A 24,311-nucleotide genomic window follows, 5' to 3' on the forward strand; every position below is an offset into this window, starting at 1 on the left:
CATCGTTGGCACATCAATATCAAAGTTAATTACATGGTTGGGTACCATCCTTGAACCTCTCATCGGTGGTAGCAAAATAGTTATTTTTTTTTTTCAAGTTTGTTAACTAAGGGCGTGTTTGGTAAGTCCAATTCCATGGAATTTGAAGGGATGGAATTGCTGAAACAAGATTATTGCAAGATGTCATGGGATGTCCCAGGAGTGCTAAAAACATTGATTTGTAAATGACTTGTTTGGATCAGTGAAGTATTTAGAGAGATCTAGGGATTTCATTGCCATGCCACGTTTGGGTTGCTCATAGGATTTCACGAATCTTATTAGCTCAGGGAATGTACATGTTTGGCGTGGATGTGGGTTTCAGTCGAATCCCATGGATATGGAATATGACTGTTGGGAAGGATTGATAGTCTGGGACATTAAAAAGGTGTCTCTCCACATGGAGTGCAGCTAACTCCATTTTTCTCGATGGGTCCCACTGTGAATCCGCATCCTTGTCCCCAAATATGGATTAAAACCTGTCCAATTTTCATGCACGATTGGGTCTATTAAATTATCTCATAATACACTACTAATCCTAGCATCTATGGACATGCTCAGATACTTTGAAAGCAGTTCTCCATTACACCCTGTATTTTGCTTTAGTGTGACGTAAAAGAAATAGTTTTCTTCAAGATTTTATGTTCGCAATTCATGTGAGGAGATATTTGCGTAGAAACTATCAGGAGCTAATGAAACGTTCAAACTATTAACGTATTTATGCACTACAAGGAATCAGAGAAGATAAACATCATAATTATGGTAATCTTTGATTGTGGGCCCCTCATCCAAGTAGCTACACATGTTGTGGTAGGGTCAGGCAGTCGAAAACCTCACTAGCAGTCCAAATTGTGCTTCAATTGCAACCGGTTAGAATTGATTGTAATATCACTGGTGAGCCCATACATAATACTGCATGGATATCGTAGATGAGTAACCCTGTGAAAGTTAGTCCTCATTTTGAAGATTACAACACCTGCATCGTTGTATGTTATGCTTACATAGTTAGCGACGGTCAATGCATTTCTCAATGTCGAATTGAATTCATACGAGAAGCTTGGGTATAGATTTCTCTCCTAAGTGTACAATGCATCTTTGAAAATTTTTGCTCCACCTAATTTATAGTGATGGAGTAATTGAGGGCATGAAACATCGTTTCTCCATATGATCATGTTCAACAAATTTAATTTACTATAAAATACATATATTCAACCACCACAACTCATGGTCATTTTGGTGAACTATAGGGGGCAACATATGAGAAAGCAATGAACTAAGATGTCACTTTAGTAGCTGTAAACATAAAAATGATCTCATAACAGTAGGTACCAAACCTAATCATTTATCCCTACGTACATGGGATTCTTGACTATAGAAAGTCGGTCCTTTCTACATTAATCCTTAATTCCGAAAAAGTCATTCCTTGTCATGAATTGATAGGCTCGCTAAGTTAGACAGTACCAATACATCTAAACCTGGTAACGTAATTTCATTCGACAAGTGAGGGTAAAAGTATTGTACAGTGAAACAAATGCCTCGTGGTCGAACAATTTCTTTCGACAAACAAGTAGCATTAAATTACAATTGCTCATTTTAGCATTGTTTTCAAGTTACTATCTTGTCCAAACTAATTGGGTTAAAATCGAATTGATACTATCGACCTAGACTTAAAGGGATTTCAAACCATTAAAACATCATCATATGGTAGAACCTACAAGTGAGACCCAGCATCTCCAGGTATTTAATTCGGCTACCATACTAAACATACCATAAGCAAACCATGGGAAGCTATAATTGTACTCCAAATAGTACAGTTTAATGAGACTTACCTCATTTTCGATATGACCCATCTGAAATTTGGAGTGTAAACCACTGCATCATCCGGCATATTACGAGTTCAAAAAAATGAAAAGCGATTGCTTTCAGGCTAGGTAAAGATATATTAGGATAATATGCTTATTGAAGAGTACTTATGAAATCTATATGGTGTAAAGGAAGGATTATAAAACAATTAGATACAAAATTTATCATCTTCATAATTTGATAACATAATATCAAGAGAAATGAAGTTGCATGATTTTAGAACTTTTCCATACAGCGGTCAGTCCGTCATCATGCACAATGTAACATATCTTAGAAAACCACAGAAATTAATTAAAGTTAGTATAAATAATTCCATGGGCAACCTAGGGCTTAATGACAATATACAAAACAATGAATATAACCAATATGCCAGTTATTAATGCATTCAGTCTATCCCCAACAGACATGGGGGTATCATCCGTCAATGTATCCATGCAAACCATGGTTTTGGACATAAATTGGATCGAATTGTGGGATGAAGTCAGTGTTACAACCTCATCATAACACGTGGTTGTAAATCCAGGCTTATTATCAAATATTGTGGACTGTCTACTTGTCGTATTTGTATGGTTGGAACTCCACCATACAGTTGCATCTTTTATTGATTTGAAGGATCGATGTCTGGAACCGCTGAATCCTTCAACTTACAACCTTACCTCATCCCAAGAAAGGTATATGCCCGGTCTATGGCTAACGAGTACTTGCTTGAACCTAGTTGCATTCATATAATTGACAGAAGATTTGAAAATATGATTGTATACAAATCACATAGATGTAAGCGTATAATTTTGACTGATCAAAGATTGTCAGTAGAAGTGATGACTATAGTACGAAATGAAAGATGGGTGGAACACATCCATAGTGCAAATTACTCCCCTGCCAGTTGAAATTTAAGTGTCATTATAGTATAGGCTCATATACCTGTCATGCATGTGGTATAATATATGAAAGCATTATGTGAAAGGTCCATTAGGACCCGAGACAAACACATATGCGTTTAAAGTTATTACATGTCTTTCAAATCCATTTGAGTAAATCACCTCCTTATTAAGTACTTATCCAAATTGTAGCGTAAATATGAAAGTTTCACAGTCCTCTGATTCTATCCATCAATTAGAACCACCAACAACTTTGTCGTTAAAATCGGACATAATTTTTTTCAACCAATTAACACGATGTTCTGATCAAAGACTAATAAAGAAGGATGTAAGCTTCTCATCCCTACTTAGGAGCTGACCAACATCGATGAACTCAGAGTTAGTCAGCTCCTAAACCTCTTCAAGGATATCCAAGACTTTAATTGTTTGATTGACCTCCTTGCCAAGTCCAAAATTACGCATTGCCTCTGCTACATTTTTTAGAGACATGCCAAGTATGTCACAGGGACGAGCAGGTCACATCCATTTCGTTGTCATACTTTCAACACAATTAGTATTAGATTTACTTGTACGGTTGGAAGTGTTTCAGAATGATCGATTTTTCTTGAATGACTGTTAATTAAATATTGAAAATTTCCAGTTGAATCGGTGAGATTTTCCTCAGAAAGGTCAACAGTAGCATTAGCGTCACATCTAGATTTGTCCATGCTTCGTTCAAATCTCGTTAAATACGAGATGAAGATGCATACATATTCCTACTTCCTTGTGTGTAGCATCCTATAGTCTGGTTAGAACCTACGATCATCGCTAAATCATCCATTCTTTCGATCTGCTTGCCACGCAATCTTTCTGCTTTCGAATGGGACTACATACAAGGAATGGAGTTTGTTATTAGATGTGACCAGTCATTATATGAAAATAATAATAGAATGAGATATAATTTGACAAATTAACTTCAATGTTCTTAAATCAGACTTTGAACTATCCTTACCCTTAGGTACTCTTCCCAAACCTTGTCTGAGGCCATGACGACCATACACTCGTTATCCCACCCAAATCCGCTGGCAACCAGCATGTCCCTTACATCGTTGTACTCTCTCTTATCATACCATAATCGGTTTTGCACGTTTTGCCAATTGACCAAAATTTTAGTTTGTTTGAACACCCCGTCAGCCGCCACTTGATATGCTTCTCTCTTGAATCCATTATCAGCTTTTCAACCTAACGCAATTTGCTTAAGCAAGGTGTCGAACAGTACCTGATCTATAGTTCTGGTCCATTTGATTTTTGCGGCTCAGGATGGAAGCTCGGCAAGGGATTTCACAGACTTTTCACGAGGAGAGAAAACGCGTTAAAAGAACCGGATTTCTCACCGGGGACTGCGTCGGTGTAGGTGTAGTACTTGTCCAATTGTCCAACATCCCACTTATGTATACATGGACAGACAATTATTAAAAAAGACAATGTAAAGTGTATAGTTCAAGTAGCAAATATGATCATGAGAATGAAATAAATGCTAAATAATGGTTTGAAGCAAAATTATAATATCCATATAAAAGTCCCCAATTAATGTATACTTGCTTATACATATTACAAAGTGGTTTTACTATATATATCAAGAGTCAAAGTACTTATAAAATAGAATATGCTTATCTATTTCGATTATTATTTTAGGCGTCTGCCCACATGCACTCCGCAATCTCATCATGAGCTCTGATCCAGACATTTTTCTCCCATTGAGTGACTTGAACTAGCCACTGCCTCATCGTTTGCGGTTACCTCATTTGGTGTTGGATTACTCTCTGTCCCCCACGGGTATACCAACATCACGTAAATCTTGGTCCGATTCATGTTCCCGACATATGAAATTATGTAACACACAATAAGCAACCATAATTTTGACTTGTGTTTGGAATGGATATTGCACGGCTGCCTTCAAAATTAGAAATTTGTCCTTCATTACATTGAAACAACGCTCAATTGAGTTTCGTAGTTATGCATGTCGATAGTTGAATAACTCCTTCATATTCATGGGTGCTCTCCTGGTTCGATACTCTTACAGATGATATCGAACACCACGGTAAAGGGCCATGAAGCCTGGTGAATGAGTGTAACTCGCATCAACGACGAAATATTTTCCTACATAGTGTAAGGAGGAATCATTTTTTCAATGCCTATTCAGCAAGTATGTTACGAAGAAAAGGATGACCAGACTTTGAAGAAAAGCAATTATAGTGTGAAACAATTAGTGGATCATCACTTCGTGTCAAAGCGTTCTGTAGAATCCCTTGCATCCGAAGCAGAACCTTCCCATCTGGCTAACACGTATGATATTGTCATATCAAATGAACAAGTATCAAGTATATTTTGAGACAAGATACCCTTCCTGTTGTGGAAGCTTGGGTGTAGGATGCTTCCACGTGAGCAAGAATATGCGTCCCGTCAATTACACCAATACAATCCTATATGGATTTTATCGAAATAAATTTATAAGACAATATGAAAAACATTAAATTTTTTCGATATAATAAAGAAAGAGCCCTACATAGAAAATGGTACCTAGAAGTAAGTGGCCTAATAAGGATTTGATTGAATGTCATCTGGGGTTTCAGTGTCGACCTGCTTAATATATTCAGGGTAGAGAGAGACTATTGCGTCTAGAACTCGATGAAAGTGACGGCTTACTGTGTCACTTGAACGTATGAACCTGTGTCCTATCACACGATTACTCATATTATGTCCGACTGTATGTAGGAAAATGACTAGTTGTTCCTTCAGAATAACATTACGAGTATCGCGTAGGTGTGTCCTCTCACGCACTACATTATATAATTGGAGGAATGCTTCTCGTTTCATCCTTAGCTGAGTAACACAATCCTTGTCACTTGCATGAATGATAGAGTTGATAAATCTTGCCCGCTCGTCATCCCCTTGACGCGCCAATTCTCTCAACATGTAATGAGGACAATATTCCCCAATGGCGGCAACGCATGCGACCATTGCGAGAACAACAATGGACTCAGCCATCTCTTCATCATCTTCGCTATCAATCACCTATCTATTACTTACACTTATAGAAGTGAAATACTTTAAAATGATCTCGTAAAAAGGATGGACACCTTTGGATAAGACACATACATCTCACGGTGGCCCCACAGAGTTTACTCAATACATCAAGTGTATGAAATTCCAATAATGAATGGTTGATACTATCAGTTTTGAAGTGCGGCCCATCCACAACAGACCGTGATTGGTGGAGGAGATGGACAGACACGACAGTAAATCAGATGGCCCACCTTCATTACTATGTCAGTGATTAAAAATATTTTTTGAGATTTGGATATTTTTGAAATACGCCGATCTTTAAAATTTTCTTCCTAAGCTTATTAATGACTTAGAAAAATAGACATGGTGTAAGTGCCTGGAAAATTTGAATGGTGGACATTCGATCTTCCCTTACATCATATGGTGTGGTCCACCTAAGATTTGGATATGCTTAGATTAAACCAGTTTTTCTTAATTTTTATTTTAGAACATCTTAAAAGTTAACCAATCTTAGTGTTTAATTTTATAACCATTTTCTATGCATAAATAAACAATGGATAGAAGCATTTCATAATAGCGGGATTTAACAATTGAAGTTGCAACAAACTGTACCATAACTAATCTATGGATAGACTTTCGATAAAGTCAATAAGCTCATATATTTCAATTTGGCAATAATAAATAAATGACTTGTCCTATTGGAACAATTTTCAAATATTCAATTCAACAGGGTGGGCCCACATTTGCTGAATTGCTCAGTTTTCCTATATCCCCAATGACCATGTTACCAGTTGCATAGGTGGATTGTTTAACATGTCTAGTGAATTAGATTACGTTGTACATAGACGATCACATTTTGAATTGTCTATAACACTTGTATGTCACCAAACATAGAATAAAAATCAAACGATCAACAGTTCAGAGGCCAAGCTCGAGGAATAGGATACCATTTATAGTCGTGTGTGTGGGGTCACCATCATGTGCATTATTCAGCTAACCTATACATCATTAGATGAAGAGAAGAACTATACATTCCAGTTTGATTAAAGTTGTAGCACAATACGTTTTTTTTTTTTTTTCCCACATCAGAAATATAAATGATGGTATGTATGCACAGTTGGTCATCCAAGGGCTCCCACATGATGGAAACAGTGGAGTTAGATGTACAACATGGTGAATCCCATAGCTTGGGTGTCTTATTCATTATTTAAAATGGGTATTGCGGATGAATCTTGTCCACATCCACAATATTATTGAAAAATTCTCCATAACATGTGACAGAGCCCTCTCTCCCCAACAAGCGGTAGGGTAGGCTTTAGATTAGAACCCTTAAAACAGTGGATTGTACCATGAATGGCTATTGCTTAAGACACCACCCAAGTGTACATCAATATTTGAACATGGCTCTAACATTGATCGCGACCAAAGCCTAAAAAATGGGGGTTAAAATTAGAACTTGTAATATGGAAACTACTTAATACTACTCGCGTATGATTAGTCTGAATAGTAAAAAGATTTAGAACATACCTAGCAATTGTAGAACAAGTATAATTTCAGGGGAAGACTTCCTGATAGAGATATTCATTAAAGGATTTGCATATAAAACATTTTCATAATTACCTGAGTATGTTATAAAGCAACAACACATATACATAACTTCTTACATGATGAAGATTAATATATGTTGAATTGACCATGGTTGGAGATGTGAAGTTGGTTCTTACATTTCGATAAGAAATAAGCCATGGTTACTAAGTCCTCTACTCACAGTACAAATTATGGATTGAACTCAAACTGTTCACACCTACTCCCTAATCATTTGTAAAAAAATGACTAGTTGATAGAATACATATCTTGATAATAGGCCATGCATCAATAATCAAATAGATGGCTTTTAATTCTTTATATTGGTCAATTCTTTGCAATTGTCAAAGCAGAGTTATTCTATTTCCATTAAAATACAAATCTCACCAGACCCATTAAAAGGAGCATAAGAGATCAGCCAAAGGAAAAGGACATCAAACATGAACCCAAATGTCATGTTCCCATTGACTTCCCTCAATTAAATTCATAGAGAGAAATTTGAGATATTATAATTCAAAGTATTAAAAAAGGTCTCTACAAGCAATAATAAAAAACTAAATAAAAGCGAAAATAATACAACACATTTGTTGTTTCCCTGAATTTGACTTGCCTTCTCCCATTAGTAAGAAAAAAATCTAGAACCTTACAATTCAAAGCATCGAGAATTACTCAAACAAGCACACAATATAACAAGAAACCCGATCAAAACAACCCAAATCTCGGACTCCCTCAATCTACTCACGACCATCAAATCTCTGTAAAAATTATTTACAAAAATCAGTCCACCATCATACTCTGAAAAGGAAAAAGATTAAGAGCTTACCTCACATTTAGGATGTTGAATATAACAGACAGGGAATTAGATAGGGTACATAAACAAGAACCACATACATCTTCAAGATGGGCAGCAATTGATGACCCAACCCAAGAAAACACATAAAATGACTATGTGATGGGTCTTAACCCTACCAAAAGAGGTGTATAAATTCTACAATACATTTAACGATGACATACGCTCTATCCATAACGATATCATTTGGGATTACATGCAATACCTCCTTTAGACTAATTAGAAACAGATCTCGTTAAACCCATACTTGTCATTCCCAACTCATAAAATCAATTTTGGTAACAGGGTTTCTTGGGAGGCAAAATAAAATCTAGGAAGGAACCCATATGGGATGCATGTATTAGATGGTAAAAGGTTTTGCAACCAACGTCTTCTCAGAATCACTTCATTATATGTTTATCATGATATCCTCAGGAGACAATACCCCTTAGAAATTCGTCTTTATTAGTGTACTTTCATTATGGTAGGAAAGCAGATAGTGGTGTCATTAACAAACCTATCAAAATGGATTTAAAACTAGGATGATGATCGATTTTCCTCCATGGGAGTTTGTAAGCATAGAAAACGCAGGTCCTACTATCTTTTACTTAAAAACTTAAATTACATGAAATGACAATCATATTGAGAAAGCCACCATGCAAACCTGCATGCCGTAGGCCCATACAACAGAATCCCCTTCCCATTGCTCACGACTCTAAATCATGCCTTGCAAGGTAGAATCGGTCATCCTTATATAGGGGATGCATTAGATGATGTCAGTCGAATGTACATGAAGATGCCGGAGGACCTCCAAGGCATGTCTTTCAAGCGACCGTACGATTGAATCCATCGAATAGAGTTGGTAGGATTTGAAAATCCGCTCAAATCCCTCTTTCTTATCCGAGGATGGGCTCGAGGAACTGAGACACTGGATGGCAGGTTTCCCAAAGGACATCTTCAAATCCAGGATTGAAGATTGTTGGATGGCAGTGGATGCTTGGTCCGTTGAGCCAAACGCTGCAGCTTTATGGAACGGTGGATCTCCCAATCCCATCCCTCTTAAAACTAGATAAACCGATGTGCCAAACTCACCCTAAACACCTTAGAGCTGCTTAGCCATCCACAAAAAACCATTCTCACATCCCTCTATATTAAAGGTGGCCTAGTACGATGGACAACCCAAATCGAAGGTGTGGCCCACACAATGGACACTCACATCAAAGGTGGGTTTTATATAATGGGTAGTGGATGTTGAAGGTGAGCCCTACATGATGGATAATTAACTTGATGGTGCCCACATCAAAGTGGGCTCCATACAATGGGTATTCCACATCAAAGGTCAATCCCTAACGATGAATGATTCACATCCAAAGAGAACCTTGCATGATGGATGACTCGCATTGAAGGTGGGGCCCACATAATGGATGGTCCACATTAAAGTTGGGGTCCACAAGATGGGTAGTAGACATGAAGTTGGGCTCACATGATGGATGACCCACGCCAAAGTTTGACCCCTAATGACAAATGACTCACATACAAGGTAGGCCCCGCATGGTGGACAACCCACATTGAAGATTGGGCCCACTTGATGGATGATCCACATTAAAGGTGGGCTCCACATAATGGCCAGTGGATGTTAAAGGTGAGCTCACGTGATGGACAATAACATTAATGGTGGGCCCCACATGATGGATGACTCATATCAAGGTAAGCCCTACATGAGGATAGTTCACATCGAAGGTCGACCCCTAATGATGAATGACCCACATCCAAGGCGGGCCCTACATAATGGATGACCCACTTCAAAGTTAGGCCCCACATGATGGACGACCCACATCTAATGTTTGACATGATGGATGGCTCACATGATGGATAGTTCACATCAAATGTGGGCCTCGTAAGGTGGATGATTCACATTGAAGGTAGGCCCTACATGATGGATGGTTCACATTAAAGATATGGCTAAGTTGTATCGAAGGTTAAGGTTGGTCCTTTATGATGGACATTGGATATTTAGGAGGACAAAATAAAATTGAGGGATAAGTACTCATGTGATGTTAGAAATGAAACATTTTTTTTTTTTGTTGCTAATAAGCATATTAAATAAGTAAAAATTTTGTTGGTTTCAAATTTGATCGTATGTGTTATATATGTGTTGGGCGTGTATTAGAGCTTAGACTGGCTCAACTCAAATTGAATGCCTTATGACGCGAGGCATTGTAATATTAGCTTAGGCTACTTAACCAACACTCTTAGAATTAAGCGATTTGTGAAGGAGAATGTTTGTCCTTCTTTTAATGATGCCTTCAAAAAATGACTTTTCAAATAAGCATGTGATTATTTTCACCGTATAATAAACTAGACTGAACCCGATTAATTAAATGAATGAGTTTTAACTACACTCAGTTGGAAATGAGAATAATAAAAAGAAAAAAGAAAAAAGTATAACTAATGACAATTTGTTCATAGTGAGATGATTATTGAAAATAATTTTATGTTCTTAGTAAGAAGGTTGTTAGGCGCGAAAGTTGGATTACTTGCTTAACTAGCTTCGTGGCTGGATAGTCATTTGGAATGACAATCCACTCATCGCTGGCTGTGCTTTATTATGTGAGACAATTGTGGTTCATAGGAAGGGGTGGATGTTTGTTCGTCACACAGCTAACTTCATGGCTAGATAGTCGTTGTGGCAATTATTTGTTCGTCACACAGGACCGCGTTCAATGGCTAGACGACTGACGATAGGCAATTCTTCAATGGAACTTTCGTCATATAATCAGGTTTTGTGGCAAGATGGTCACAAGAAATGACAATCCATTTATTACCCCCACATGATAAAACTTCATTGGCAATGCAGTTGTTGTTTAGATGATCGATTGTTTGGCACTCCACCACATTACTTTATGATAGGAAAGTCAATGGGGGTGACAATTTTTTTTATCACTTCAGCTCCTTATTTTGTGGTGAGATAGTTGTGGGAACGACTATTCATTCGTTGCTTAAATATTAGCTTCGTGGATGAAGTTGTCATGAAATGACTACCTGTTCATCGTTCATTGGACTCCGTGACAAAGTAACAATAGTAAAATAGTAACATGTTTGTAGCTTGGTCGAACTTTGTGGCAAAGTTCTAGAGATCTTCTTAGGTCCACTAACATGATCGCAGATGTAGGGTGCCTAGCTATCTTGTTTTAACATACTTAATCTAGGCTATTTTTGCAGCATTGCACTACTTTGACATTGGATGAATTAAATTGAATAATAATAATGATGATGATAAGTGTCCATGAAAAATAAAGAATAGGCAATATTGTGCTGAAAAAGTAGTATTATGTTGTATTGGAGTGGCATGAGGCCACAAGCTCCTCATTCTCTAATGAATTTATAGATGCTTACAACAATTTGCTGGTGACGCGTATTGAAATTGCCTCCTAAGATCTTCTCTTGATTGATTGACTAATTTATAAATGTGACCGATTACACTCCTAACTCAAGATGAGTTTATAAGGTTTTCTTTTGATCATCCAATCACCTAACAAACATAGTTGATTGTGTTTCTAACTTAGAATAATCCTTCATGATTTTCGGTAAAAAGCTTACTTGTAGATGCATTTGGTTAATCACGAAGCGTTATCTCCATTGATTAATGACTTAGCTAATCATGCTAATTAGAGCTCTACGCTTATGGATTTACGTGTGTGCAATCACTCAACTTTTGTCATATGTTATGAGAAGCATCACTAACAGCTAAAACAACGGTCATGACTTCTTTTTATGCCACCATGAAGCTTGTTGATGCAGAAATCTGGACGTCCTCCTTTGACCACTTGATGCCTGTAAGAGAAGATAAAGATGAGACCCTAGCTGCAGCAGGGGACCCTCCGATGCCAACGTCAGATAGGCAAACTAGGTCTTAGTAGAACGTAAGGCTTTTGGAAGTATTTTCTGCATTTGGTTGTGTACATTTCACCATTAGGGATGCTTCTATTTATAGTTGAAAGGAGGCCGTGGTTAGAGGGTGATCTCCCTATTTAGCAGGGGCGTGTTGTAGAGGAAATCGTATCTCAAGCATATCAAGAATATCTCTCGAGATCTCAAGCGTGTTGCAGTCGTCTCCCGAGATCCTCTCCTGAGATCTCGGGTAGGTATCTTTGATAATATCTAGATAATGTGAACCAGTAGCAACACGTAGTAGGAGGCCAGGTGGAGAGTCCGAGGTGACTTACACGACCATTCTGAATGGTAGTTTGTCGACCTGGATTCTTTAGTAAGCTGTGGTCAAGTTTTTCTTTGGTATAGAGTAGATTGCTGACCTGCCAACCTGTCCTTGGGATTCGTGTCTGAGCACTGAGATTGAGCTCCTTTCCTTAGTGGAATATAGACATGATTGGGGATAACCATCCTCTTCATCTTACCGCATGGGACAGAGTTTCCCTAAGTATAGCGGCTTAGACTCTTGCCTGGTATAGGGTCGTACCTTAGAGGCCCTCACCAAGAGATGTTTCGAGGAGCAACTCGAAAATGGATGGAACCGTGGAAAGGCTTGACATCTAATGGGAGTGTAGATACTTCTTCTCTTGATGGCCGAGCTCGAAGAATAAGTTGTTTTCCTGATAATGAATTATTACTTTCTGATTGTTGAGGGCTCCTACTCGTAAGTGGTGTTAGCTGATCGCATGATGATCACAAAGGTCCAAGCTGACCTCTCTTCCTTATCCCATCCATTTTTACTCGTCACGGGGCCTATGGCCTCCTTCATTTTGCCACACATCACTCAACATCTTCCCAAGCACGATGACACGTGTCTTCATGGTAGCAATGTTCCTTGTTATTCATGATCTCCTAATGCAGATCACATTTGCTATATTAAATTCATCTGGATATTTTATTCAGTTGTGCTGCCATGTGTTAGCTTATTAGCCGATGTATTGTTTCTTTCCTTTTCTACTTTCTTTGTTTTATAACTTTCTTAAGTTGTATGCGTTGTTTTTTTGTTTTTTCCTTCTTGTAAATTGCCCTAACTGGAGTCTACAAAAATGCAGTTGTGCATCACGCTTGATGGAGTTTCCATGCATCTCTCTCCTCACTTTATATATTTATATATATATATATATATATATATATATATATATATATATATATATATATATATATATATATGGGAAAAGGTACTATGCGCTCGGCCTCACGAGACCGTCCCATGAGGTCGAGTTGTGTGGGCCCCACCATAATGTGTTTCACACATCTACCCCATGAGTCAGATGCACCATTCCATCGTGGGGAGGGGCCGTGCACTATTAAAGCATTCATAATCTTTTTTAGGCCACCGAGATGTGGTTTGCAAATCCAGCCCATCCATTATGTGTGTCCCACTTGGATGAGGGTTCAGACCAAGTTTCAGCAGCATTAAAAACTCAGGTGGGCCCCACCAAGTACTTTTATATGTTTTTGGCATGTCTTCACATGATTTTAGATGGTATGGCCCACCTGAGTTCCGTATACGGTTGATTTTTGGGATATCCCATAATTTAGAGGGGACCCATAAAATGCACAGTGTTGATGGTTGACACGCATCACGGTGGGGCCCACACAGCTCAACCTCATGGGAGCTTATCGGGAGGTGAGCATAATACCTTTTCCATATATATATATATAATTAAAATAAATTACCTAAGCATATTAATAACCATGCGAAGTAACTTGCAATCAAAACAAGCCTCCTAAGTAGACTGAATTAAGATAACATCTGTTTTAACACTGACATCGATTCCCAAGTAGGATGCGGCCCCAACAGTGAGGTATGTGTCCTAACGTGCTAACCAAAATTAGACCAAGCTGCTCAGTGGTTCAGCCGTAATGGTTAGTTGAATGTGGACGAACGGCTGATCATTTAAAAGCATCATTTTTTTTCCATGCGAACAAAATGAGCGGACGGACCGGATCTCGGGGCCACCAGAAAACCGGGGCGCGTTTGTGGAGAACCGTTGGAAAGTTGGACATATGGAGGAGCGAGCAGAACCGTTCAAGAGGCAGGTCCCAATGGACAAACCATGAGCTATCGCTGACTTATCCTTTGTGAGGCCCACCTTTTAAACGGTTCTGATCATGAGACAACAGTACCAATAAGTTGCTCCCGCACTGTATGCAACCGAGTCCTCTCTTATGTTATTTATTCAAAAAGCAGGGGTATTTCCATCGTAGTCGGAATATAAAACCGTTTCGGTTGCTTTTTTCAACGTCATCTCCTTTAAATAGGTTTGACTGCTGCAGCCCTCTTTCTCTCTTTAGAAATCTGAATGTATTCGCTCGCTTGAGATGATTGAATAAGTTCACGTCACACTTGTAAAATTAAAATACATATAAAATATCCAACCCATTAATAAACCAAAAGGTAGTTTCTTAATTTCGTAAGAAGAACATAAGTTGGATAAAAGTATTGATATATGTTTCATTCTAACTATCTTGATAAAATGAACTAGATTAGAAAATTATCAAGGAATTTGTAGTTAATCAATGGACCAGATGTCAGAAAGTTAGGGAATTTCTTCGTATGAAACGCGAGGAGCTTAGTTAAATCTCACGCGCGCGAGTACAAAAGTTATTAGTTATTAGGGTTTTAGCTTTTTTCAATTTATTTCTCTTATTGCTTTTGAGTGATCGAACAAAACGAGGGCTTTCTTTTGTTTTCTTCCTTTGATTTTTCTTCCCTGTTGAATCTGCTCCCAGAGAGAGAGAGAGAGAGAGAGAGAGTCGGAGACGGTGAGTTGCAGCGATTCTTTCAAGGTTAGAATCGTCATTTTTCGTTTCCTACTTTTTTTTTTTCCTTTTATTTGGGAGATGGAGATTCTGAGAGTATTGGAATGGAATTTGGAGATTATTATTATTATTTTTTTTTTGGAATTTTGAGGTCATATTTTATGGTGATTTCATAAAAGATTTGTCTATTTTGTGCTTCTTTTTTTTTTCTGATTTTTGTTGAATCGGAAATTGGAGTGAGCAGAATGGATTCTTTGGAGGTTAGATTTGTCAATTTTTTGTTTTGCACTTTTTCCAAAAATTTGCTAGAATTTGGTGCTTGTTTTTGACGAATTTGAGGTGCCCTTTTGGTAATTTTCTCAGTTTTTTTTTTTTTTTTTTTCGGCGTATGATGTTGAGGTTTTGGGAATATTTGTGAAATTATCCCTGTTCCTGTTTTGATGGGCTTCTGAAAAATTCTTTTCTTTTTTTTTTTTTCCATTTTATGGAATCGATGTTTTATATCGAGTTGCAAAGATTCTCTGAGGTTAAATTCTGCTCATTTTCGTTTTCAATAATTTTCCGAAAGAATCATTTTTTTGTTAATTGAATTCTTGTAATTTTCTTAGAAATTCGTTAATGCTGTTTTGTTCAATCTTTTTTATCCTTCATGTTTATTTATTTATTCCTGAGATGGAGAATTTCATGATCTGTTTCGGTTATTGGATGTCACTTTTGGTAATTTTCGAAGTTTTTTTTTTTTTTTGTTTTGTTTTTGTTTTTTTTTGTTTTTTTGTTTTGGGAAGGATTCAGAATAGATTTTCTGTTTGGAACTATTGCAGGAATTGATTCACTGCCAGGTTAGAATGGGGCTTTAAATGCGAAATTTGTTCATTCCTGAGTTCCTCTTATTTCCATTATTTCATTGGAATTCCAAATTCCTTTTTCTTTTTTTTTTTTCCTGTTCTGTTCGACATATATTCTACTCAGGACGATATTATCATTTTTGCTATTTTAAGGTGGTTATTTGTGGTATTCTTTTGACTTCTAATTGTAATTTGGATCCTTTCAAAGTAAAATAGTTTTTTCGTTCTTCGGCTTTCAACAGAGAAATTCATGAATTTTATTGGAGTTTGATGAATACAAACTTCGAGGAAATCAAGCTTTTATTATTTATTATTATCTTTTATTTTTTATTTATCTAGAGTGGAGGAAAGTAATATATGATTCTGCAATTTCTGCTTTTTTAGTGTGTGTGTGTGTATATATATATATATATATATATATATATATATATATATATATATATATATATATATATTTGGGAGAAAGAGACCTTTTAAATCCACACAAGTACCGTTTCATGGTTTTTGGGAGTTATACTGAAAGTAGAGACCCCAAAAATCGTGAGTTGTTTACTAGCGGCACAAGCAGATTTCCTATGGAATTCATTACTATTTATTTTATTTTATTTTCAGCTATTTTGATTATCGCATACAAGGGTTTGATTGCCAAGCAGAGGTTCTATTTGGAAAAAAAGATCAGATGGATTTGTGTGAGTTCGATAGTTATTGTAGGAACTGAATCAGTTATTGGTTGGACTTTGGATCCTTGGCAAGGATTCATATGGATTCCGTTCTTCTCTTATATTGTGAATTGATTTCTCGGCATGTTTTCCTTTGAATAATTTAGATGAAGCCATGTGAATTGGGCAGCGATTTCCGTGAATTGAGCAGTTTATCAGGTTCTTCGATCCTATTGCTAGGTTTTTACAAAGGAAAAATTAAAAAAAGAAAAGAATCTGCAGTTTCTTTTTTTTTCTTTTTTTCTTTTTTTTATAAATTGTTTTATGTTTCTGTGATATTTATATTTTCGTTGGTGAGGCGTTCTTTGAATTTCTTTGGGAAAGTTTGAAACTCTTATTTAGGTTTGCTTGAATTGAAGGTTTTCCTTCTCTCTCTCTCTCTCTCTCTCTCTATTGAGGTGTGCTTTGACTTGATCCTTTCCTTCTCTTTCTTTCTTTCTTCTTCTTCTATCTTTCTTTTTCTTCTTCTTTGGGTCCTTTAAGTTCTGGCAGTGTTTTGATCTTACAATTGCTCGCTTGTATAAAAGTCTGTGTTCTTTGTTTAATTTTGATGCCTTCTTGGTGCCCTCACGGTTCTTGAAAAATTTGTGGTTTTAACTGATTTATATTCTGCCATCTCTTTTTGCAGGAATAAATTGAATCTATCGTAACGGAGGGAAACTGAACTCAAACCCAACTAAAGATGGGCTGTTTCACAGTCTTAAAAAGCAAGAAGAAGAAATGCGAGCAGCCCACTTGCATCATCAGCAAAACTGTCAACCCCCATGAGATTGCACCCACCACACTTCCCGAACCACAAACCCAAGGACGATCTCTCCAATCTGCCCCTCCAAGCTTCAGAACTAGAGCTAAGCCTGTCCAATCAGTTAATCACCGTACCACCAATAGTAGAACCCGTGCATTATCTGCTCCTTCAAGCCTGCATGTGGCTGAGAGGGATGCCCTTGCAGCCATGGAATATGATGAACAGGAAGAATCCAAGGGTCGAGGTGGATTAGCGAAGGAACAACGGGCCCCAAGCGCACAACCTCTCCCTCTTCCATCACCTCAAAGTACTGCTGTTTTGAGGAATATGGGAAGCTTCAAGTCAAGCACCGCCAGTGGACCTATTTTTGCATCTGGTCCTCTGCCTTTGCCTCCATTGACAGGTCTTAGAAACTTCTCCTACGAAGAAATTGCGGCTGCTTGCCAACATTTCTCACCAGAGAGATGGATGTCTGAGGGTCTTTCATCCATGGTTTACAGAGCTTCTTTTGGAGACGATGCATCAGGTTCCAAGAAGCTCGAGGCCACCGTTACTCGCCTTCATCCTTCTACTCAGGTACTATATTGTTCCCATGCCTCCGTTGTGTCGATCATGTACTTGTGCTTGGTTAAGGAATGGGAAGGCTACTTGTTTGAGTAAGTCCCTGCATGTGCCAATGCTCAGGCTATTCATTGGTGGGATCCTCTGTGTTTGTGCTGTGACCTGAAAAATCGGGCTGGACCGGTCATCAGATCAGCCATATGTGTACAGAAAATGGACAGTTAAAGAGATTAATTGGTGGTCTGATTTCAATGTGCACATGTTGCTCAGATAGTGGACCGGTCATCAGGTCATTCTCTTGTCAGGCCATGTCATATGCATGATGGGGCCATGTGATGAATATCCCAGATCTCATGCATAAATACATGGGTGGGAAAAGTGGGATTTGAAATCCTAACATCCGAAACTAGCTTATTATAGTGAATGGACTCCAAAATTTAGTCTAGCAAAGGGAAAGAACAAATCAATGTTACAAATAATCTTTTGTGAAAACACAATGGCATCTCAGCCATCTTCTATCTATTTGGTGTCGTTTCGGCATTCTGTCTCTCTATCAGAAGGCGGCTAAAACCCCAAGGTACTGTGTTCTGAAAAAGCATGGTTAACCTATGATTTGCTAGCACAAGTTGACCCTATGCATTTCTGTCTTTTGGGGCATGTAACTTTTTAGATTTACCTTTAGAGCAAGGTATTCCATATCGGTAATGGTAGCCGTAACGGTCACCATCATTACCGATACAGTTATCAGCCGTAACATAACGGTCACAACTGTTACTGATACGGGTATCAACTGTAACGGCTGTTACAGGTGCATAACGAATGTAACGGCCGATACGGGGGCGTAACGACTGTTACGACCCTTGTAACAGTTGAATTTTTTTTTTAATCCAAAAATTTTTAGAAAATATTTAGAAAATTTAGAATAATGTAAATATTCCAACTATGTATTATTCATTTTATTTATTTTTGTTTTGAACATTTTTATGGTAGTGTAACAGTCCACTCTTTGGTGAGTGTTGTATTTGGTTGTTTGGTGAATTTATGAATATAGTTATGTGTCTCTAATATTTACACATCACAATCAAGCATCAGGATTAGAAATCGGGGGGAAAAAAATGCATAAATACCACTTTTTACAATTTTTTGAAAAAATGGCCCTCGAATCTTCTATTCGTTCAAATCGCTTCAATATACAGTTTTAATCCAAAAAACTATAGTAAGAGTGGTTGAAATTTGTTGTAGAATAATTTAGAAAAGTTTTTTGAATGAAAAAAAATGAAAAAATAAGGTGAAAATGGATTTAAATTGGGAAAAAAGTGGTCATTTTTTGACTGTTATGGGGGTAACAGTTGTTATGCCTGTAATGGCAGTTATGGCCCCAAAAAACCAACTGCCCCGTTTCACTCTCATATCGTGTAACGGTCATGGCCGTTACCTATATGTATCGCCCTTTACAGCTATATCGTAACAGATACGGAACACCTTGCTTTAGAGTGATAATTTGAACCACTCTTGTGTGCACGTTATGCTTGTTTTTTCCTGGTGGGCTCAACACCTTGTGGTTGGATTGGGCCTGTATTCTGAACGGTTCAGATTAGTCCTATTATTATTATTATTATTAGTTATTATTTATTTATTTATTTTTTAATGCTTAGCCTGGGCCTTACCCTGGTCCTTTGATGCCCTCATTCTTGGGTTGCTTTCTAGCATGGTGTGCTTCTGCATTTATTGTCCACCTTCTTGCAGTTGAAGCACCTATCAATCAGCTGACATAATGCCAAAATTGATCAATGGTTGGTATGCATGACAAGGGTACAACTGATTCACTGTTCCCCTGTATCGTTGAAGTTGAACAGTTTTCCATATGCCTTTTGTTGGCCAATTTCTTATTAAAATGAAGTTCCTCTGTTTCACAACTGGCCCCATACAGTGTATTTCTTGTTTATTCCTCCTGCTTATGCAAGATAGTGTTTGACTTGCATGTGCATATTATGTCAAAATGCTTAAAAAAATAGAAAATGCTGGCATTACACATGTAGGTATGTGGTTAGGGTAACTTTTGCTAACCGAGTCCTAAATGGGGGGTGGCTTGTGCTAGGGCCCAATCTTGGTTCTACTCCATTTAAAAAAATGGTGGTGACTCTTCAAATGTGCCCTTGGCATAATGGTACCCAAATCCATACCTAAATCATGCCCAACTGTGAAAGATTGCACTAAGAAGATAATGTTAACCATCTGATCTGTACCTTTAGATTTGGACCACATTATATTTATACCCTTTAACCAACCACTGGGTGGCCATTAATTCGATGGTTAGGATTGATTGACAGTGTGATTTTAGATATACGTGCCTAAATGGAACCCACTCCATTCACAATGGGCTACACAATTTGGATGGTCTGGGTAGCTGCATGTTGGTGCTACATATGAGGAGGATGAGTCACCACCATTTTTTTAATGGTGCGAAACTAACATAGGAGTCTAGCCATTCTCCACAAAGTTGTTCACCCACGGTGCTCCATTAGCTCAAGTGATACCCGTTCATATGCCTATGGGAGTAGCGCGGCCCTATAAAAAAGATCCCAAAGTGTATGAGTGGCTTATCACACACCTTTTCACACGCAAGTTACCAACTTACCATGGGAACACATGGCAGACATACTCAAGATCCAGATCACTCTCAGCAGGTCCCATTTTGAAATGGCAGTGGGAGATTATGTGTGCAAGGCATGAAAGTATCATTCATCTAGAGTGTGTGTGTGCCGTTGATGTTTGTTGAATTGTTATTATTTCTTAACTCTTTGATACACCTGATGAGTTACTGGCATTGGCACAGTGGGCTTTCTTTAAGGGCCTATATCCTGATCTATATAAATAGAGCATGAGAGCTAAGAAAATATCATTGCTTGTGTTTCTGCAGGGTTTTAAGGAATTTGTGAATGAGATTAACAAACTCGCGACGCTGCAACATCCCCAGCTGTGTAAATTGCTTGGTTTTCATGCACGTGAGGGTTCTGAGCAACGGATGTTGGTTTACGAGCGGCTTTTCCATGGAAGCTTAGATCGTCTGTTGTATGGGCAATCTGATGGGCCTCCCATTGACTGGGGTGCCAGAATGAAAGTGGCTCTATGTGCTGCACAAGGTCTTGCATTTTTACACGAGGAAGGGCCTTTCCAGGTACTAGAACTTGGCTGTTTAGTGAGTGGAATTGCATGCAATACTCAGCCCAGGAATATGTATATAGTATCCTCTTTCACAAGTTTATACAAGTGGGGCCAATGTAAATGTATCAAAATTGTTGATCTGATGAGGTCACTGTGGATGAGCAATTCCCAACTAGAGAGATGACATCATAGAACTGTAGCATGCTAGGCATGCTTGGTAACCCATGTTGGACATCCTGGTGATGTAAAACTTGGGCCCCATCATGAAGTTCACCTTGCATGAAAACAAGACCGATCCACTCATCAGGTGGGCAAGATCATACCAGTGAAATCAATGGATGGATGACAATATGACCCAACACGCAGGTGTTGTCCACTTGATTAGTGTCTTTCTGATTTTCACATCAGGCGATCTTCATGATGATTCCCACCTTTTGCACAGTTCATGTGTCCCACATTTGGAACAGACACATAAAAATAGTGTTGCATGGTATGCTTGGCATGCTATGGTTGTATGTGATCATTCCTCCATCCATGGAGACTGCAGGCATGCTAATGTACAATTAAGATACAACAATGGTTTTCTCTCAACAGCAAAAGCCGAAAGATTATGGGTTGCTAGAATCTTTCAATTAGGGAGATCACCCATGCTTGGTGGGGACCACCCGATCAACCGTCTATAACTGCGTTCCATTACCCTATGTCTACATACTAAACAAGGATGCTGAAGAAATATCCTTGGGCCTGATCACAATTTGTCACCTCAGCAGTTGCATTTACAAAGTGTAGCAATTCTTACATATACCGTATCATTGATATTGTCATATCTTCAGGCCATGTACAATGAGTTCTCTGCAGCAAGTATACAGATAGACAAAGATTTTAGTGCAAAGCTTTCAGGTTATGGATGCGTTAGCTACTGTCCAGATCCAGAGATCACAAATAGCTCTGCAGTAAGTTCTTTAAATCAACATATCATATAATACCGATGGAGTTGATATCACCTCCTCGTATCATTAATAAATACACTATTTTTTTATTTTTATTTTTTTTTCCTACTTTTGCCAAGAGGATAGAACTTTACACTATTTTATTACCAAACACAGACAGGGTGGTGAATTATATTCAATCTTGAGAGAAGGGTAGCCGCACACATGGTACATGTGTCAACTTCGCATATGTGCATTACACCTGACTTGTTTGTCAGTGGGACCCACCTTGTAGATCATCCAGCCAGGAACTCGGGGGGCCAGTCAACTAAGGTGCTTCAGACGTGAATCAAGTCCATTGTTTTCGTGTATGTGGGGCCTAACTTAATAGTTGACAAGGGTGAGCTTTTGGCTAGATGATCCATATGGTGGATTCCACCTCATATGCAGCTCCAATATCTTGTGTCTGTCCCAGATTGGCATGTGTAGCCATGTGTGGAGGGTTGTGTGTGTGGGGCTAGCAAACCTCCAAATTTGAATGGATGAATTTCCTGAACCTGGGTTTATAATTCAGTTCTGCTGAGGCCGCACCACCCAACAATGGCCACTGGTGCCAAATTGTTGGTGATCCAAGCTGCATAGCAGGTAGACCCCACTGCTGAGCTGATGTGGCAAACAAATTAGGCTGTTGCACTTGTCGGGTGGCAGCATCTCTATGTTGATACTGGACCATTTGCAAATTTATACAATAGCCACTGTTATCTTACGCATGTGGCCCACCTGATGAGATAACCATCTGATTTTTGGGCTAGGTCATAAAGCAGATGGACTCCTGTATGAATTGGCTCTGGTAATCCTTGTTTACTTAATATAATTTGTGAAGCCTTTGTTTGAAATTCAGGCGATGGCAAATCTTTCAGTGGAAACTTTGGAGAGAGGATTACTCACTCCTAAGAGCAATGTATGGAGCTTCGGAATTGTTCTTCTTGAATTGCTCACTGGCCGGAAGAATCTTGACAGCCGCCACCCCAAGGAAGACCGGAACCTGGTCAAATCGAGCTGGCCTTTTCTAGCAGATGATTCCCGGCTGTCCTTGATCATGGACCCAAGGCTGAAAGGCCGTGTCCCCACCAAAGCAGCCCGGACTGTTGCTGACCTAGCTCTAAAGTGCCTTCAGAAGGACCCCTCAGAAAGGCCAACCATGAGAACCATTGTGGAATCCCTCAAGAACATTCAAGACATGAAGTATTCTTGTTGGTTCCCACTCCAAGAGCCCGCAACGATCAGCAGGAAGCATATGCTGCGGTCTCCGAGCCTCAATGGGGTTGTTACACTAGCACCCAGATTGAGTTTTTCACCGTCCCCACCTTCTAGAATCCGCCCCTCGGTTTCTCCCACACGACCACCATCTATTCCCATCCCACTTCCTCCTAGGTCATGCTCAATGGTATCGATGGAAGACAGTCCAACAGATGATGGCCGGAAAATGCCGGTGCCGATGGTTCGGCGGCCTGGGGTTGAAGGATTTTGATTGTTGATAGTATTTTTCCTTATTTTCATTTTTTTGGGGGTTTCTTTGTTTATGATTTAACATAGTATAAATGATAAAGATGTGGTGCTTCCACCCTTTTATTACTCATTAAAATGTAAATGAGAAGATGGCCATTTGTAGATATAAAGAAGAAGAGTGTAAGCCTTGTTTTTGGGAATGGATCTGTATCAGTTTTTACTCATTGGAAATTTCTCGTGTGAGGCCTCCAGTTTGTGTTTTCTATTTGGTGTCAGCCTTAAGCTGTATAGGTTTCCATTTGGGCTGTCATTTTGTTTGGAGGCAGGCATGCACCAGTGAGAGACCAAAAATTTCATCACAGTATTGCAGTCTATATTTTCTTCTCTTGGTTCATGTGTAGCCATTGTTGGATGGACTGTCACATGGGTGAGCTTTCGACAGCATCAACCCACCCACCAGTGGTCACACTGAGTGAATGATTTGGGATCAATCCTCCATAAGGAGGATTGCAATTAGCCTGAGCATTGTATATTTGGAATGAATGATTTCACATCAATCCTCCATAAGGATTGCAATTAGGCTGAGCATTCTTGATTTCCCCTTTGTCAGGGGTTGCTTGTGTGTATGTGACAAAGGAACCTATTTGAAAAGTCACAGGAATCCATACCCTAGCCCGAAACCATTAGCATCGTAGCCAACAGAGCATGCTGGTCCTCCTGTTAGGTGAGCTGCACCACATTGAAATCTTGTGTGCATGTTAGGCTCACCTTTGAGTAGAGATTGGCTTGATTTTTGGGCTGAGGGGAACATTCATTATGCTGCATGCCTCATGAATGACGTTTTGGG

General features: G+C 38.7%; 1 protein-coding gene across 2 annotated transcripts; it reads left to right on the forward strand.

Moving 5' to 3' along the window:
• The first annotated feature begins 14,872 nt into the window (after nt 1-14,872).
• LOC131223843 (probable serine/threonine-protein kinase PBL11) lies at nt 14,873-23,688 on the forward strand. 2 transcript variants are annotated; one of them, XM_058219368.1, is made up of 5 exons: nt 14,873-15,018; nt 17,184-17,876; nt 20,782-21,039; nt 21,860-21,979; nt 22,839-23,688. In XM_058219368.1, the coding sequence occupies exons 2-5, from the start codon at nt 17,238-17,240 to the stop codon at nt 23,484-23,486; spliced, it is 1,665 nt and encodes a 554-aa protein (XP_058075351.1). In that variant the 5' UTR covers nt 14,873-15,018; nt 17,184-17,237; the 3' UTR covers nt 23,487-23,688. The 2 variants fall into 2 exon arrangements, with proteins under 2 accessions (XP_058075351.1, XP_058075352.1); XM_058219369.1 differs by having other exon boundaries at nt 22,857-23,688.
• Nucleotides 23,689-24,311: the final 623 nt, after the last annotated feature.

This window comes from Magnolia sinica, chromosome 13, assembly GCF_029962835.1.
Source record: "Magnolia sinica isolate HGM2019 chromosome 13, MsV1, whole genome shotgun sequence".
NCBI classification, from domain to species: domain Eukaryota; kingdom Viridiplantae; phylum Streptophyta; class Magnoliopsida; order Magnoliales; family Magnoliaceae; genus Magnolia; species Magnolia sinica.

Excerpts from the sequence above, each read along its gene's own strand:
- LOC131223843 (XM_058219368.1), top strand. The coding sequence starts at position 17,238 with ATGGGCTGTTTCACAGTCTTAAAAAGCAAGAAGAAGAAATGCGAGCAG. Across the intron at positions 17,877-20,781 it reads GCCTTCATCCTTCTACTCAG|GGTTTTAAGGAATTTGTGAA; the intron begins GTACTATATTGT and ends GTGTTTCTGCAG. Across the intron at positions 21,040-21,859 it reads ACGAGGAAGGGCCTTTCCAG|GCCATGTACAATGAGTTCTC; the intron begins GTACTAGAACTT and ends TCATATCTTCAG.